Source organism: Gadus macrocephalus, chromosome 18 (assembly GCF_031168955.1).
Source record: "Gadus macrocephalus chromosome 18, ASM3116895v1".
In the NCBI taxonomy this organism is placed as follows: Eukaryota; Metazoa; Chordata; class Actinopteri; order Gadiformes; family Gadidae; genus Gadus; species Gadus macrocephalus.
Genome location: NC_082399.1, coordinates 5,865,837 through 5,877,905, shown reverse-complemented (window position 1 = coordinate 5,877,905; position 12,069 = coordinate 5,865,837). Strand labels below are relative to the sequence as shown.

At 46.8% G+C, this 12,069-nt stretch overlaps 2 protein-coding genes across 3 annotated transcripts; one reads left to right on the top strand and one right to left on the bottom strand.

Moving 5' to 3' along the window:
• Nucleotides 1-4,315, top strand: dcxr (dicarbonyl/L-xylulose reductase). Of its 2 annotated transcripts, none has more exons than XM_060036575.1 (9): nucleotides 1-231; nucleotides 524-580; nucleotides 842-939; nucleotides 1,173-1,333; nucleotides 1,681-1,723; nucleotides 2,388-2,487; nucleotides 3,014-3,078; nucleotides 3,436-3,553; nucleotides 4,038-4,315. In XM_060036575.1, the coding sequence occupies exons 2-9, from the start codon at nucleotides 529-531 to the stop codon at nucleotides 4,139-4,141; spliced, it is 741 nt and encodes a 246-aa protein (XP_059892558.1). In that variant the 5' UTR covers nucleotides 1-231; nucleotides 524-528; the 3' UTR covers nucleotides 4,142-4,315. The 2 variants fall into 2 exon arrangements, with proteins under 2 accessions (XP_059892558.1, XP_059892559.1); XM_060036576.1 differs by having other exon boundaries at nucleotides 1-235.
• Nucleotides 4,305-11,893, bottom strand: rac3b (Rac family small GTPase 3b). Its single transcript, XM_060036577.1, has 6 exons — nucleotides 11,708-11,893; nucleotides 9,451-9,522; nucleotides 8,417-8,534; nucleotides 8,070-8,132; nucleotides 6,911-7,070; nucleotides 4,305-6,131 (listed from the first exon to the last, which is right to left on the bottom strand). The coding sequence occupies exons 1-6, from the start codon at nucleotides 11,740-11,742 to the stop codon at nucleotides 6,001-6,003; spliced, it is 579 nt and encodes a 192-aa protein (XP_059892560.1). The 5' UTR covers nucleotides 11,743-11,893; the 3' UTR covers nucleotides 4,305-6,000.
• Between the last annotated feature and the right edge of the window lie 176 nt (nucleotides 11,894-12,069).

Below are 12,069 nucleotides of genomic sequence, written 5' to 3'. Positions count from 1 at the left end.
GCCTTTATACGACAAAGCTGATTTTGCACATAGCAAGCGATTTAAGCAACTACAGGAAGACATCGCAATATTTTACTTAAGTTAAACTAGTGATGAGCCATGATCGGGTTCAGAAAGCAAAAGAGGCATTCTCCATTCACTTATTTCGTTGTGTAACTTTAAACTTACACAACTGGCTAGTTGTGTAAGTGAACCCCACAGCTGCACTGCGTTCACGACGTTGACCAGGAGGTAGGTAAGACCTGACCAGGCTCTAAATCCCCTACAGAGACCGCATTATCAGCTCGGTTCCGATGTGATCACTTAATTCCATTAAACTAACTAATTAAAGCCATTGCAAATGGACGATTGCTAACTTTAAAGCGGAGAAGTTAATTCAGTAGCCCTCTCCGTATAACTTATGGAGTAGCGACTTGATGGTGTTGTTAAACCAAGTCCTGCTGCAACAATGGTCTGTTCTGCAGGCTCTGCTCCGTATAAACCGCAACAATGTGTGCATTTGTGGATTCACTATTAATTTCAGGATACATGGAGATCTCTTTCGCAGGAAAACGCGCCCTGGTCACGGGTGCAGGAAAAGGTAAAGCCTGAAAGATTAACATCCAAACAACCACAGTGACACCATCAGGCTCGATTTATAAAAACACATTTGGTCAAACTTCAGAACCTAACTGTTCCCACAGCGGTGAGAAAGTGGACGATTAGAAGAATGCTAAAAAAAAATGCCGTACAGCCCGAAGCACGATTGGAATGTGTGCATGTCAGCCCCGTGTCACACAGGCAGCTCAAGTGCACAATAGCTTTTGTGTTTCTTTGTGTTTATGGATATTTGTTTTCTCAGGCATCGGGAGGGCCACCGCGCTGGCGCTCGTTCGCTGCGGCGCAGAGGTCACGGCGGTCACGCGCACGCGGGCTGACCTGGACAGTCTCGTTCTCGAGGTTCGAGGAACCCCTCCCCCCACACACACACACGCACATTCCCCTCCTTGATCTGCCATGAAGAGGTCGGTGCTGCCACTTCTGGAATTCTGCACCCCCACTCTCATTTGTTTGTTTGAGATTCTTCGTCTGTCTCTGCGATCTTTGTGTGCAGAATTATTCCGCTCATTGTCGAGAAAAGCGCGCTGTCGTCTTTACCCCCGCTGTTCTCTCTCCCACCCCCTCCCCCGCAGTGTCCGTCCATCAGGCCCGTGTGCGTGGACCTTGCGGACTGGGACGCCACGGATGCAGCATTGCGCGATGACGTAGTAGGCCCAATCGATCTGCTGGTCAACAACGCCGCGTGCGCCTCTCTGCAACCCTTCCTCGAAGTTACCCCGGAGGAGTTTGATAGGTATACTATTTTGAATGTTGATATAAGCGGCATCTGGCTGGTTTTCTATTCGTATAAAAATGTAGGAAACTCAATTCACTAAATTGCCAAAATTAGTATGCATCAAAAGTAGGGCCCCTCATTCTCATTGATTCATAAACATGCTGTGTATAATGCATGCAATATCTAATCTGCACAAATAGATGCTTGGCAGAAATAATTCTGTGCAGGTTACATATTTGTTTTGGAACGTAATTGTGGAAAATTCTCGCAATATAGAATTAAGTAAAGTACAGCAGTCTTCTCATGCATCTTGTACTTAATAAAACATGATATCATTAACAACATTATGTTTTCCTTGCATCCAGGTCTTTCAGTGTGAACGTGAAAGCAGTGCTGCATGTTTCCCAGGTAACACACACAACACACTCTCCAGGAATCTGATTCACAACGTCATTATCCCCTTTTATTTTAATTTAAAGCTAGTGTAGGTAATTTATTGTTCAATAATGATTTCAACACATATCTCATATTCGTTGAAATTCTCTTTACGTCCCGTTTGGTCAGAATGAACGGATCGGATGGTTTACCTGTCATCTCCTTACCTACCCGGCTACATGTGTAGTCATCCGAGTGCTCATTGCGCTTGCAGTTTTCCAAATATTGCTAAAGCAAGCAAGCTAGTCATGTGTTTTGGGGGTGCGGCTAGGGGGAGGCAGGGAGGCCTGATGGGAAGAGTGGGATTTTCAAAATAAAGCTTTCTCCAGCCTAACCTAGCTTTGACCTACCTGGACCTGTCCAAGGTAGGCAGTAGCAGTCAACGATAATTTTAGACAACAAACAGTTAGCAAAATGTAATTTACCACATAGTAGGGCAATAAGATATAGCGAGTTACAACCCCCTTCAAGCAGAGGAACATATTGAAAGATTGTTTTTCACACCTTCAAAAAGTAAAAAATAATATTTTTTACTTTAAGACGTATCCCTCCAGTCAGTGTTTATGTGTTTTGAGGCTCATGTTGTCTCCGGTCGTCTTCACACCTTCTCAACCCGTGGGGGCGGGGCTGACTCTAGCTGGTTGCCCGGGGGATGAGGTCCAGGGGGAGGGGCGGAGCCATCGTGAACATCTCCAGCCAGGCCTCCAAGTGCGCCCTGAAGGACCACACCGTGTACTGTGAGGACCTGTGTGTGTGTTCCTGTGTGTGTGTGTGTGTGTGTGTGTGTGCGCCTGTGTGTGTGTGCCTGTGTGTGTGTGTGTGCGCCTGTGTGTGTGTGTGTGTGCCTGTGTGTGTGTGTGTGCCTGTGTGCGTGTGTGTGTGCGTGTGCGCTCCCCAGGGGCGGTGAAGTACCTGGAGTGCTCCCCCCACACACACACACACACACACACACACACACACACACACACACACACACACACACACACACACACACACACACACACACACACACACACACACACACACACCCGTAGGCGGTTCTGCAAATATTGTGCAGACTCCTGTAAAACCCCCCTTGAATACAAATTGATATAAAAGATTTATATTTATTTCCAGGTCGAGAGTTGTCACTGTTCGTTTTTCAGTATTGATATATTTAAGGGTAATCTATTTAAGATTATGTTTGAAATGGTAATGCAAAACGAGTGGCTAAATAGCTTCCTTCGGTCTGTTTTTCTCCTCATCCTTTATCCCGGCCCTAAGGTGCCACCAAAGGAGCTCTGGACATGCTGACCAAAGTGATGGCCCTGGAGCTGGGGGCACACCAGGTGTGTGTGTGTGTGTGTGTGTGTGTGTGTGTGTGTGTGTGTGTGTGTGTGTGTGTGTGTGTGTGTGTGTGTGTGTGTGTGTGTGTGTGTGTGTGTGTGTGTGTGTGTGTGTGTGTGTGTCTAATACTTGTGTGTTTGTAATACTGTGTGCGTGTGCATATGTAAGTGTGTGTGTGTGTGCTGTGTAAGTGTGTCTAATACTTGTGTGTTTGTAATACTGTGTGCGTGTGCATATGTAATACTGTGTGTGTGTGTGTCTGTGTGTGTGTGCTGTGTAAGTGTGTCTAATACTTGTGTGTTTGTAATACTGTGTGCGTGTGCATATGTAATACTGTGTGTGTGTGTGTGTGTGTGTAGATCCGCGTGAACAGTGTGAACCCCACCGTGGTGATGACGGAGATGGGCCGGCTGGGCTGGAGCGACCCAGCCAAGGCCCGGACCATGACCTCACGTATCCCCCTGGGCCGCTTCGCAGGTCCGTACACCCCGTTCCCCTCCACAGATAGCCCTGCCGTTGTGTACAATTCACTTAGAAATGTCCTTATTTTTGAAAGAAAAACACTGTTCTTTTCGATGAAGATTACATTAGATGAATGAGAAAGACAGTCAGGAGTACAATTTATAATGTGGTGAATGACTATTCTGGCTGGAAACTGCTGATTTTTAATGGAATATCTACATAGGTGTAGAGAGGGTGAGTTAAAAGGCTGATAGGTGATTAGAAAACCCTTATGCAATTATCTTAGCACAGCTGAACACTGTTGAATAAAAGGGTTGAGTTTTCATGGAAAACATGAAATTGTGTGGGTGACCATCAACTTTTGAACGGTAGTATCCATGGTAGTATCCAGGCCCTCACAGTGTGTGTGTGTGTGTGTGTGTGTGTGTGTGTGTGTGTGTGTGTGTGTGTGTGTGTGTGTGTGTGTGTGTGTGTGTGTGTGTGTGTGTGTGTGTTACAGAGGTTGAGGACGTGGTGAACAGCGTTCTGTTCCTGTTGAGTGATAAGAGCGCTATGACCAACGGGGTCGCCCTTCCCGTGGATGGTGGGTTCCTCGCCTGCTGAACGGACACAGACGTCCTGCCGTAGTGCGATCTGCGTTCCCCACCCCGCCGTGGCCTTAGTCTCCCTGTCCACTGAGCAGCCTCACTGGGATTCTACTTTCTGTTACTTTTGCTAATCATGTTAACCTTTTTGATTCAGAGAATAAAAGGCGGACATCCTTGGGTGCCTTACATATACATTTGTATTTATTATACAAAATTGAAATAGTTCACCACAGCGACATGTGAAGTCATAAAAAAATGAAAACAAGTTGAAACGAGTGTACAAGTCATCTTACATTACATACGTACATGGCCAATGCATTTCAGTTAACAACCTTTCCTAAGAATTAAGGTGGGTCAGAGTAATTTCCATGCAACAGTACTAGTAGTTCTGCATTTTCACTGCATTTTATCTTTTTTTTTCTCAGCTAACATTATTGACAACCTAGGCAGGACCAGACACGACATTGTTCAACCACACAGTTGCTATGCCAACCATAGACAGCAAAGACCGCAGTGCTGCGTCTCGCCAGGAGAGGGAGACAGACACACTGCATGTCTACGACCAGAGAAATGCATTTTTTTAAAGAAGCAATCTGTTGGTTTATCACGCGTGACAAACCCGAGATTGGCGACTCTAACTCACAATGTTTTGCAACACTTAAATTTAAGGTGAGACTATAATTTCTTATAAATTTGAATTGCTTAAGAGCTAAATATTCAGGTACACGTAGATAGATAATTACGATGCATTCCTTTTAGGGGTTACTAGTGTACATCGCTAGACTCGTCCTCAATAGCCCCTTTTTCTTTTCTATACGTCGACAGTTTGTTGAAAAGATCTGTGTATTACTACAATACAATATGAAATAGTACCAAAAACCTGACACTCAAAATTTGCTTAAAACAATACTGCCTTTTGACACACTAACCCAGCCTCCCTTTCTCATCGATATCGACATGTGCTAATTCACACGCACACACACACACACACACACACACACACACACACACTCAGACATACACGCATGTGCTCGAGCAAACACACGCATACATACACAGGACTTTAAACAATGGGATAAATTAAGACAGAATATTATTAAGACCCATGCAAGCTCACTCAGCCACTCAGGAAGCTTGTTTGGCATGCTTGTCCGACAACATGTTCAGTGTTAGAATGAAGTTCCCCCTCACACTACCACCAGGAGCACACTCATTATCTTTACCCACTTTACGCTTCTTTTCCCTTGATTATTATTTTTTTTGTACATTTGCCTGTGTACGAGGCGGCGGTTGATTTGAACGTCTCGTCCCGAACCAGATGTGGTCACTTTTTCTCGTTTACGTGGCCACACCCCCAGGGTCAGTCGCTCAGGGAAACTTCAAACCCGAAGGCGTTATTATTCACAGTTCACGTTTTAGTATTTTTTTTTCTCTTCTCCCTCGCTATTTTTGTCAACACTGCGTCAAATCAAGCGAGCATGGCTCAGAAATAAAGGATGCACTTCAGAGAAGAACAAACGACGGAGACCTTTTGTCAGTCTTTAAAAAAAAAATAAAAAAAGTAAAAACACGACAGCAACGTAATGTGTGTTTTCTTTAAAGTACGTGGACAACCAATGTCTTGAGAAAGGGACACATATATATTTATATATATGTATATATGAATGTAAAAAAAATGCATTAGGTATCTGTCTTGGTGTTACTGATATATCTCAAACAAAATGTCTGCAGTGCATTCCATTTCTCGTTTCCTATCTCAAACTATCAGAAGTAGTGGTGGTTCGTCGATGGCCTTACGTAGTGTAGTGTGTGTGCAGTGGCTGTGTGCGTGTGTGTGTGTGTGTGTGTGTCTGTGTTGGAGTGTGTTGCCACGCCTTAGAACACGGTGCAGCGCTTGCCCCTCTTCTTGACGGGCGGGGGGCAGAGCACGGCCCGGATGGCCTCGTCGAACACCGTCTTCAGCCCCCGCTGGGTCAGGGCCGAGCACTCCAGGTACTTCACCGCCCCTGGGGAGCGCACACGCACACACACAGGCACACAGGCACACACACACACAGGCACACACACAGGCACACACACACACAGGCGCACACACACACACACACACACACACGCGCACACACACAGGCACACACACACACACGCACACACAGGCACACACACAGGCACACACAGGCGCACACACACACACACACACGCACACACACAGGCACACACACACACACACGCACACACAGGCACACACACAGGCACACACAGGCGCACACACACACACACACACACGCACACACACAGGCACACACGCACACACACAGGCACACACACACACACACAGGAACACACACACAGGCACACACACACAGGCACACACACACACACAGGCACACACACACACACAGGCACACATACAGACGCACAGGCAGACCCGCATAAACATACATGCATACAGACACGTGCACACACATGCACACAAACACACACAGACGCATTCATACATACATACGCACAAAAACACACACACAGACACACACACACACACATTGGTGAGCGGGACGCCCACGTTTGGTTTGGTTCTGGCACTTCTCAATACCTATCCTTAAACACTGAGAAAGTACTTTATACGGTCCCGTTCTCTCTCTTCCGACTCATCTGCCACCCTCCCCATGTGCTTTTGTAGATGCCTCGCCCATCATGTAATCACAATGACACGACGCTTCCCTCAAATATCAGCTGCTGAACCGGCAGTAGCCACCGAGCGTGGGTGTGGTTCAGAGCGCAGCCTCACCGATCTCTCGCGCCATGGCCAGGCCCTGGGGGTAGGTGATCGGGGACAGCTTCTTGTCCCGCAGCCTCTCGATGGTGTCCTTGTCGTCCCTCAGGTCAAGCTTGGTCCCCACCAGGATGATGGGGGTGTTGGGGCAGTGGTGTCTCACTTCAGGATACCACTGCCCGCCGCGCACACAACATTACACAAAACACGCACGCACACGCAAGTGAACGCACATGCCAGAGGTGAAGGTCGTTGAGACACAGGAACAGAGAGAGAGAGAATAGTTAGCAAGATGCAGACGCTATTTCAACGGCACCCAAAAAGTTTTCTTTGTACTCTGGTGGAGAAAATAATATTCTGGAGCTGATGGCCTAGAGAATAGGAGCAACCTGTTCTAAGGAACTGTGCCTGGAAGGGTTCTAGCTATTTTAAGTAAGGATAAAAGTTGGCCAACGCTACTCGTAACTAAGAGTTTATTGGGGTAAGAATGATAGTAGCGCAAATAAGACAAGAGTTCCTTTCGGCTAATGCCAACACAGCAACTAGGACAAGAGTTCCTTAAGCTAAGAGCACAATCACCACATCAAAGACAAGAGTTCCTCTGGCTAAAAACGCTATCACCCCCAACTTAGACAAGAGTTCCTTTGGCTAAGAACGCTGTCACCCCAACCAAGACAAGTGCTACTTCAAACCACCTCTAACCATAACAAAGACTAGAGTTCCTCGGCGTAACTAATCCAAACCTCATGACGAGAGACGGAGATAATCCCTGTATCCCAAAAGAACCCGAAACTGTATAGCGAGAGGGGGACGGACCTCGGGGGCCAGAAGAAGAGCGTGGTTTCACACGAGAGCGTTGCAAGAAGGCTGAGCGAGTGAAACCACAGAAGGCCCCCCGTCGGCCCCTGTCCCTATACGGTCTCCTGAGGGGCCTCCGTTCAGACCCTGCCTCCACACGTCAGCTCCGAAGGGGTCCCCCGTCCCACAGAGGAGGGACGGGGGACCGGCCGGGGTATGAAAACCGCTGCGAACGTGCGGAGGCCGGGTCTGAAGCAAGAGGGGTGGGCGTGCCCCGCAGGGCACTGAGAGCAAGATGGAGCAGATGTGCCTCCTAGTGGTCAGACTCGGCCGGGGAGGGGGGGGGGGGGGGGGTCCGGGTCAGCACTCTACTGACCTTGGCTCGGACGTTCTCAAAGGAGGCCGGACTGACCAGGGAGAAGCATATCAAGAACACATCCTGGGAGGGGAACCAGAGTGTTAGCCGTGTGTGTGACTGTGTGTGTGTGTGTGTGTGTGTGTGTGTGTGTGTGTGTGTGTGTGTGTCCTAGTGAGACGGTTGATAATTGTGCCCGCATTAACGTGCATCCTGTGAGTAACTTGTGTGTGAAAATCTGCGTGTTCGACGGTTTCCCATTGAACTCCATCTTTTGCATTGATAGTATAGTATGTCTGTAGGGGTTTGTTTGCGCGCATCTGTGTTTGTGTGTCTGTGTGTGTCTCCGTGCGTGTGTGCTCAGATACCGTCTGTGGGTAGGAGAGGGGCCTGAGTCTGTCATAGTCCTCCTGGCCGGCCGTGTCCCAAAGGCCCAGGTTCACCGGCTTCCCATCCACCATCACGTTGGCAGAGTAGTTGTCAAAGCTGCACACACACGCACACGCACGCACGCACACACACACACACATACACACAGAACTGTTGGTAACACTTTACAAAACAGTATGCTTGTTCCAGTTTGACTGTGTGCACATAAACTTGCATTTCGCATCATGAATATAAAATAGAAATCAATACAAACGTTTTCATCTGGCATAGGTTCAGATTCATTTGGCACTGTGTGGTTAAGTGTGGAACTTGCCTTTTCGCCTCTTCCTAACAGTATAGCCTGACCCTTATCCATACCTCAACACCTAACCCTATTCCTAACCTGAACCCCAAACCCTATTCCTAACCTGAACCCCAAACCCTACTCCTAATCCTAACCCCTAACCCATCCTTAAAACCACAAAAATGATTTTGTAGATCAACCCATAATCCTAGCCACAATATAGTTAAATGCAACTCCATAATGTTATTTCAATGTTTCTCTTTACATGTACTCATAAATGTTGACAATCATTTGGCGAAATATTCTTCGCATAAATGTGTGTTCATTAAATAATAATAACAAAAGAAGGATCAACAAAACCTTCTTGAATATAAACAACACATTATCAATGCCCCAGGTCCATGTGAAAGTGTCCAGCTCTTGGTCTGAAATATTCAAACTCCTCCCTCGAGCGGAGAGAGAGAGGGAGGGGGAGAGAGTGAGAGGGAGGGGGAGAGAGTGAGAGGGAGGAGGGGAGAGAGACACACACACCGAGGGAGAGAGAGAGAGAGAGAGAGAGAGAGAGAGAGAGAGAGAGAGAGAGAGAGAGAGAGACAGAGAAAGAGAGAGACATTGACATGCCGGTCCACAAGCGAATAGCTTGTTCTGTGTCTGTAAGGCAGAGTTAGTATGGGCAGAGCGGTGGCTGTTGTTCAGATGAATGTGTGCATTATTTCTCTGCTGCCTTACACAGTGGGGATGTATTCCCCGGGGAAGGCATTGGTGGTGTAGCTGATCAGCAGACAGGTCTTACCCACAGCACTGTGGGCGAGAGAGACAGAGAGACAGAGGGAGAGAGAGTTTAAAAACCAGAAAGACAAAAGGCCAGCAATGTTGGTTACAAATCAAGAAAAGGAGCCCTTTCAACAAGTTCCCATGAGAATAGCGCAGTGAAGTTGAACCACTGATGTAGAGGTCCTATGTTGACCGATGGAGAAATGTTATGCCGGAACGGGACCAATTTTTATGGACCCAGTTTTTGCAGGGCAGATTGTGATATATTTGAAACCAGTAAGAAGCATTTGAAAGCGTACTTTCTTATGTCAGACAAAGGGCCAAGCAGGCCACGTCCCTATTCCTTTCAAGAATACTTTTCTTATGCTTCAACACCGGTTTCTCTTCCAGTGGATTATAAAAAAAATAACAGGATTGTTAACATGAATTAAATAAGGATGCACCTTTGGCACTTCATTGGTAGATACCGACTAATTACACATTAGTTACATTCGGAGCATTAGTTTGCAGCCTGATCACTAAGAGATAAACAGAGCAGACATTTTTCTCTTTTGAAATCCTCTGCTGTGGATGCCGTGCCATGCCTATAAATCATAAATTCATGTCCCTTTTTAGAATGAGGGGAGGTTTTTTTTAATGTATTTTGGAATTAGATGTTTGTATGTGGGGGATTCACTAATGCAGACTATCTATCTGACCGCGGTTTCATAAGCTATTGTTTGCTCTAATACGTAGCTAAGGCTATAATCTGTTGGTGCCATTCAATTTAATTATCGTTAGTCCGACAATAGAGCCCTAATTTAGCCTTTATGTTACCAAAAGGGAAATGTGTAAAGTGGGTGCAGAACTGTGTGTGTAGAACTAAGTGTGTGTTTGAGTGTGTGTGGTTGTGTGTAGAACTAAACGTGTGAATGTGTGTGTCTGTGTACATGCAAAACCAAGTTTTGTGCGTGTGTGTAGAACTGTGTATGTGTAGAACTGTGTGTGTGTGTGTGTGTGTGTGTGTGTGTGTGTGTGTGTGTGTGTGTGTGTGTGTGTGTGTGTGTGTGTGTGTGTGTGTGACGACAGCCAGGCCACTCCATTATTGGGAGTGTCACACAGACACTGGCCTACATTCATGTTGCCAGAGGGGCATAGTAGCCCCCTCCTCGGCACCCCGGTTCACACACTCTCTCACAAACACACACACACAAACACACACATACACATACACACAAACACTTAAAAATATATAGTAACTACTAACTCATGTCTAGTGTGTGTGACGCTGATTGCTAGTGGCGTCGATATGTGAACGCTAGTTTACTCATGCATAACGAGTGCGTGATCGAGTAGCTGTTTATGTGTATTGTGTGTTAGTGTGGGTGGGTGTGTGCGTGAGTGGGTGTGTTTCGACAATGCAAACTAAATGAGTATTGGTCTGATATATGACTGGGTTGGGGTCAGTGAGTTTGCTTGCAAGCATAGGGAGAACAAAAAAAACCGTGATTGAAAGGATAATGTGTTTAAAAGAAAATAGTGTTTTTAATCTAGATGGGCCAGCAGCACAATGCCATCATGTTCTCAATAATGAACGATTTTTAGAAAAGATGATGTCACTGAATGGCTGATGAATGAGCCGAGTTACAGACGAGTGCACCCAGAGGCTTCTATTTCTATTCGATGTATACGATGACATCTTCCCCGGCGGTGGGCTACACTGTGAACGTGCAGGCTGTCCAGCAAGGGACTGCAAATGCATGTGGGTTTTATTTTTTTTCCCAAAAAAAGAACAAAGAACGACAATTCCGCAGCGGCAGGAAACGCACATAAACCAGAATGACATCAGTCCGGTTCCAGTGACAGCGCCACCGATTCCTTATCTTGCTCATCAGCACTTCAGCCTGCTGCTCGACGGCCTACCAGGGTGTAGGTGTTCCCCGCCTAGCATCCCCACCCCCCAGTCATAATCATTTGTGTCCCGCAACCCGACTCAAAAAACCCACTTCGAAAAAAATGCGAGCTCGATTGCGTAAAATCCGAATTTCTCCGGGTGATCAGGTCGAAAATCATGTCGTTTCTTTCGAGAGCGCGTGTTTGCAGTCAGACAACAGAGCAAAGAAATCGCCCCAGCCCCTTTCACCACCAGAGCATCCTCCGATCCATGGACGCATCGCTGAGCCCAACACGAGAAGAACATACACACACACACACAGACAAGAGAGAGACTTACCCGTCGCCGACCACCACACATTTTATAGCCTGCATGTCTACGGTTACCGACTGAGCCGAGCTCGCAGTTTTCAGTTAATGAGTCCAACAATTAGCTTTCTGTATTCTAGGATGCGAGAAGCGGGCCAGTCCGCTCAGCGATGGAGCCGCAGTGAAAGGTGTCGACGATTTTTTTTTCCGAATGACTCCGGAGAACGCCGAGCTCGTTTAAAGGGACAGGCAGCCAATTTACGATGGCCCAGTGACCTCATCCAAACCAAGCAGTCTTGTAGAAACCACACCCCACATCTGCTATCAATATGGCAAATTCAGAGGTGTGTCGAGGTGGTCGTTTCATATCAGCAAATAACCGGTAAAAAAAAG

Bases quoted from the DNA above. Each gene is read 5' to 3' on its own strand.
- dcxr (XM_060036575.1), top strand. From the start codon at position 529: ATGGAGATCTCTTTCGCAGGAAAACGCGCCCTGGTCACGGGTGCAGGA. The intron at 3,079-3,435 runs GTGTGTGTGTGT...GTGTGTGTGTAG, and splicing joins TGGAGCTGGGGGCACACCAG to ATCCGCGTGAACAGTGTGAA. The intron at 3,554-4,037 runs GTCCGTACACCC...TGTGTGTTACAG, and splicing joins CCCCCTGGGCCGCTTCGCAG to AGGTTGAGGACGTGGTGAAC.
- rac3b (XM_060036577.1), bottom strand. From the start codon at position 11,742: ATGCAGGCTATAAAATGTGTGGTGGTCGGCGACGG. The intron at 8,133-8,416 runs GTATCTGAGCAC...TTCCCCTCCCAG, and splicing joins CCCTCTCCTACCCACAGACG to GATGTGTTCTTGATATGCTT. The intron at 7,071-8,069 runs GTCAGTAGAGTG...CGCGGCGGGCAG, and splicing joins TTGAGAACGTCCGAGCCAAG to TGGTATCCTGAAGTGAGACA.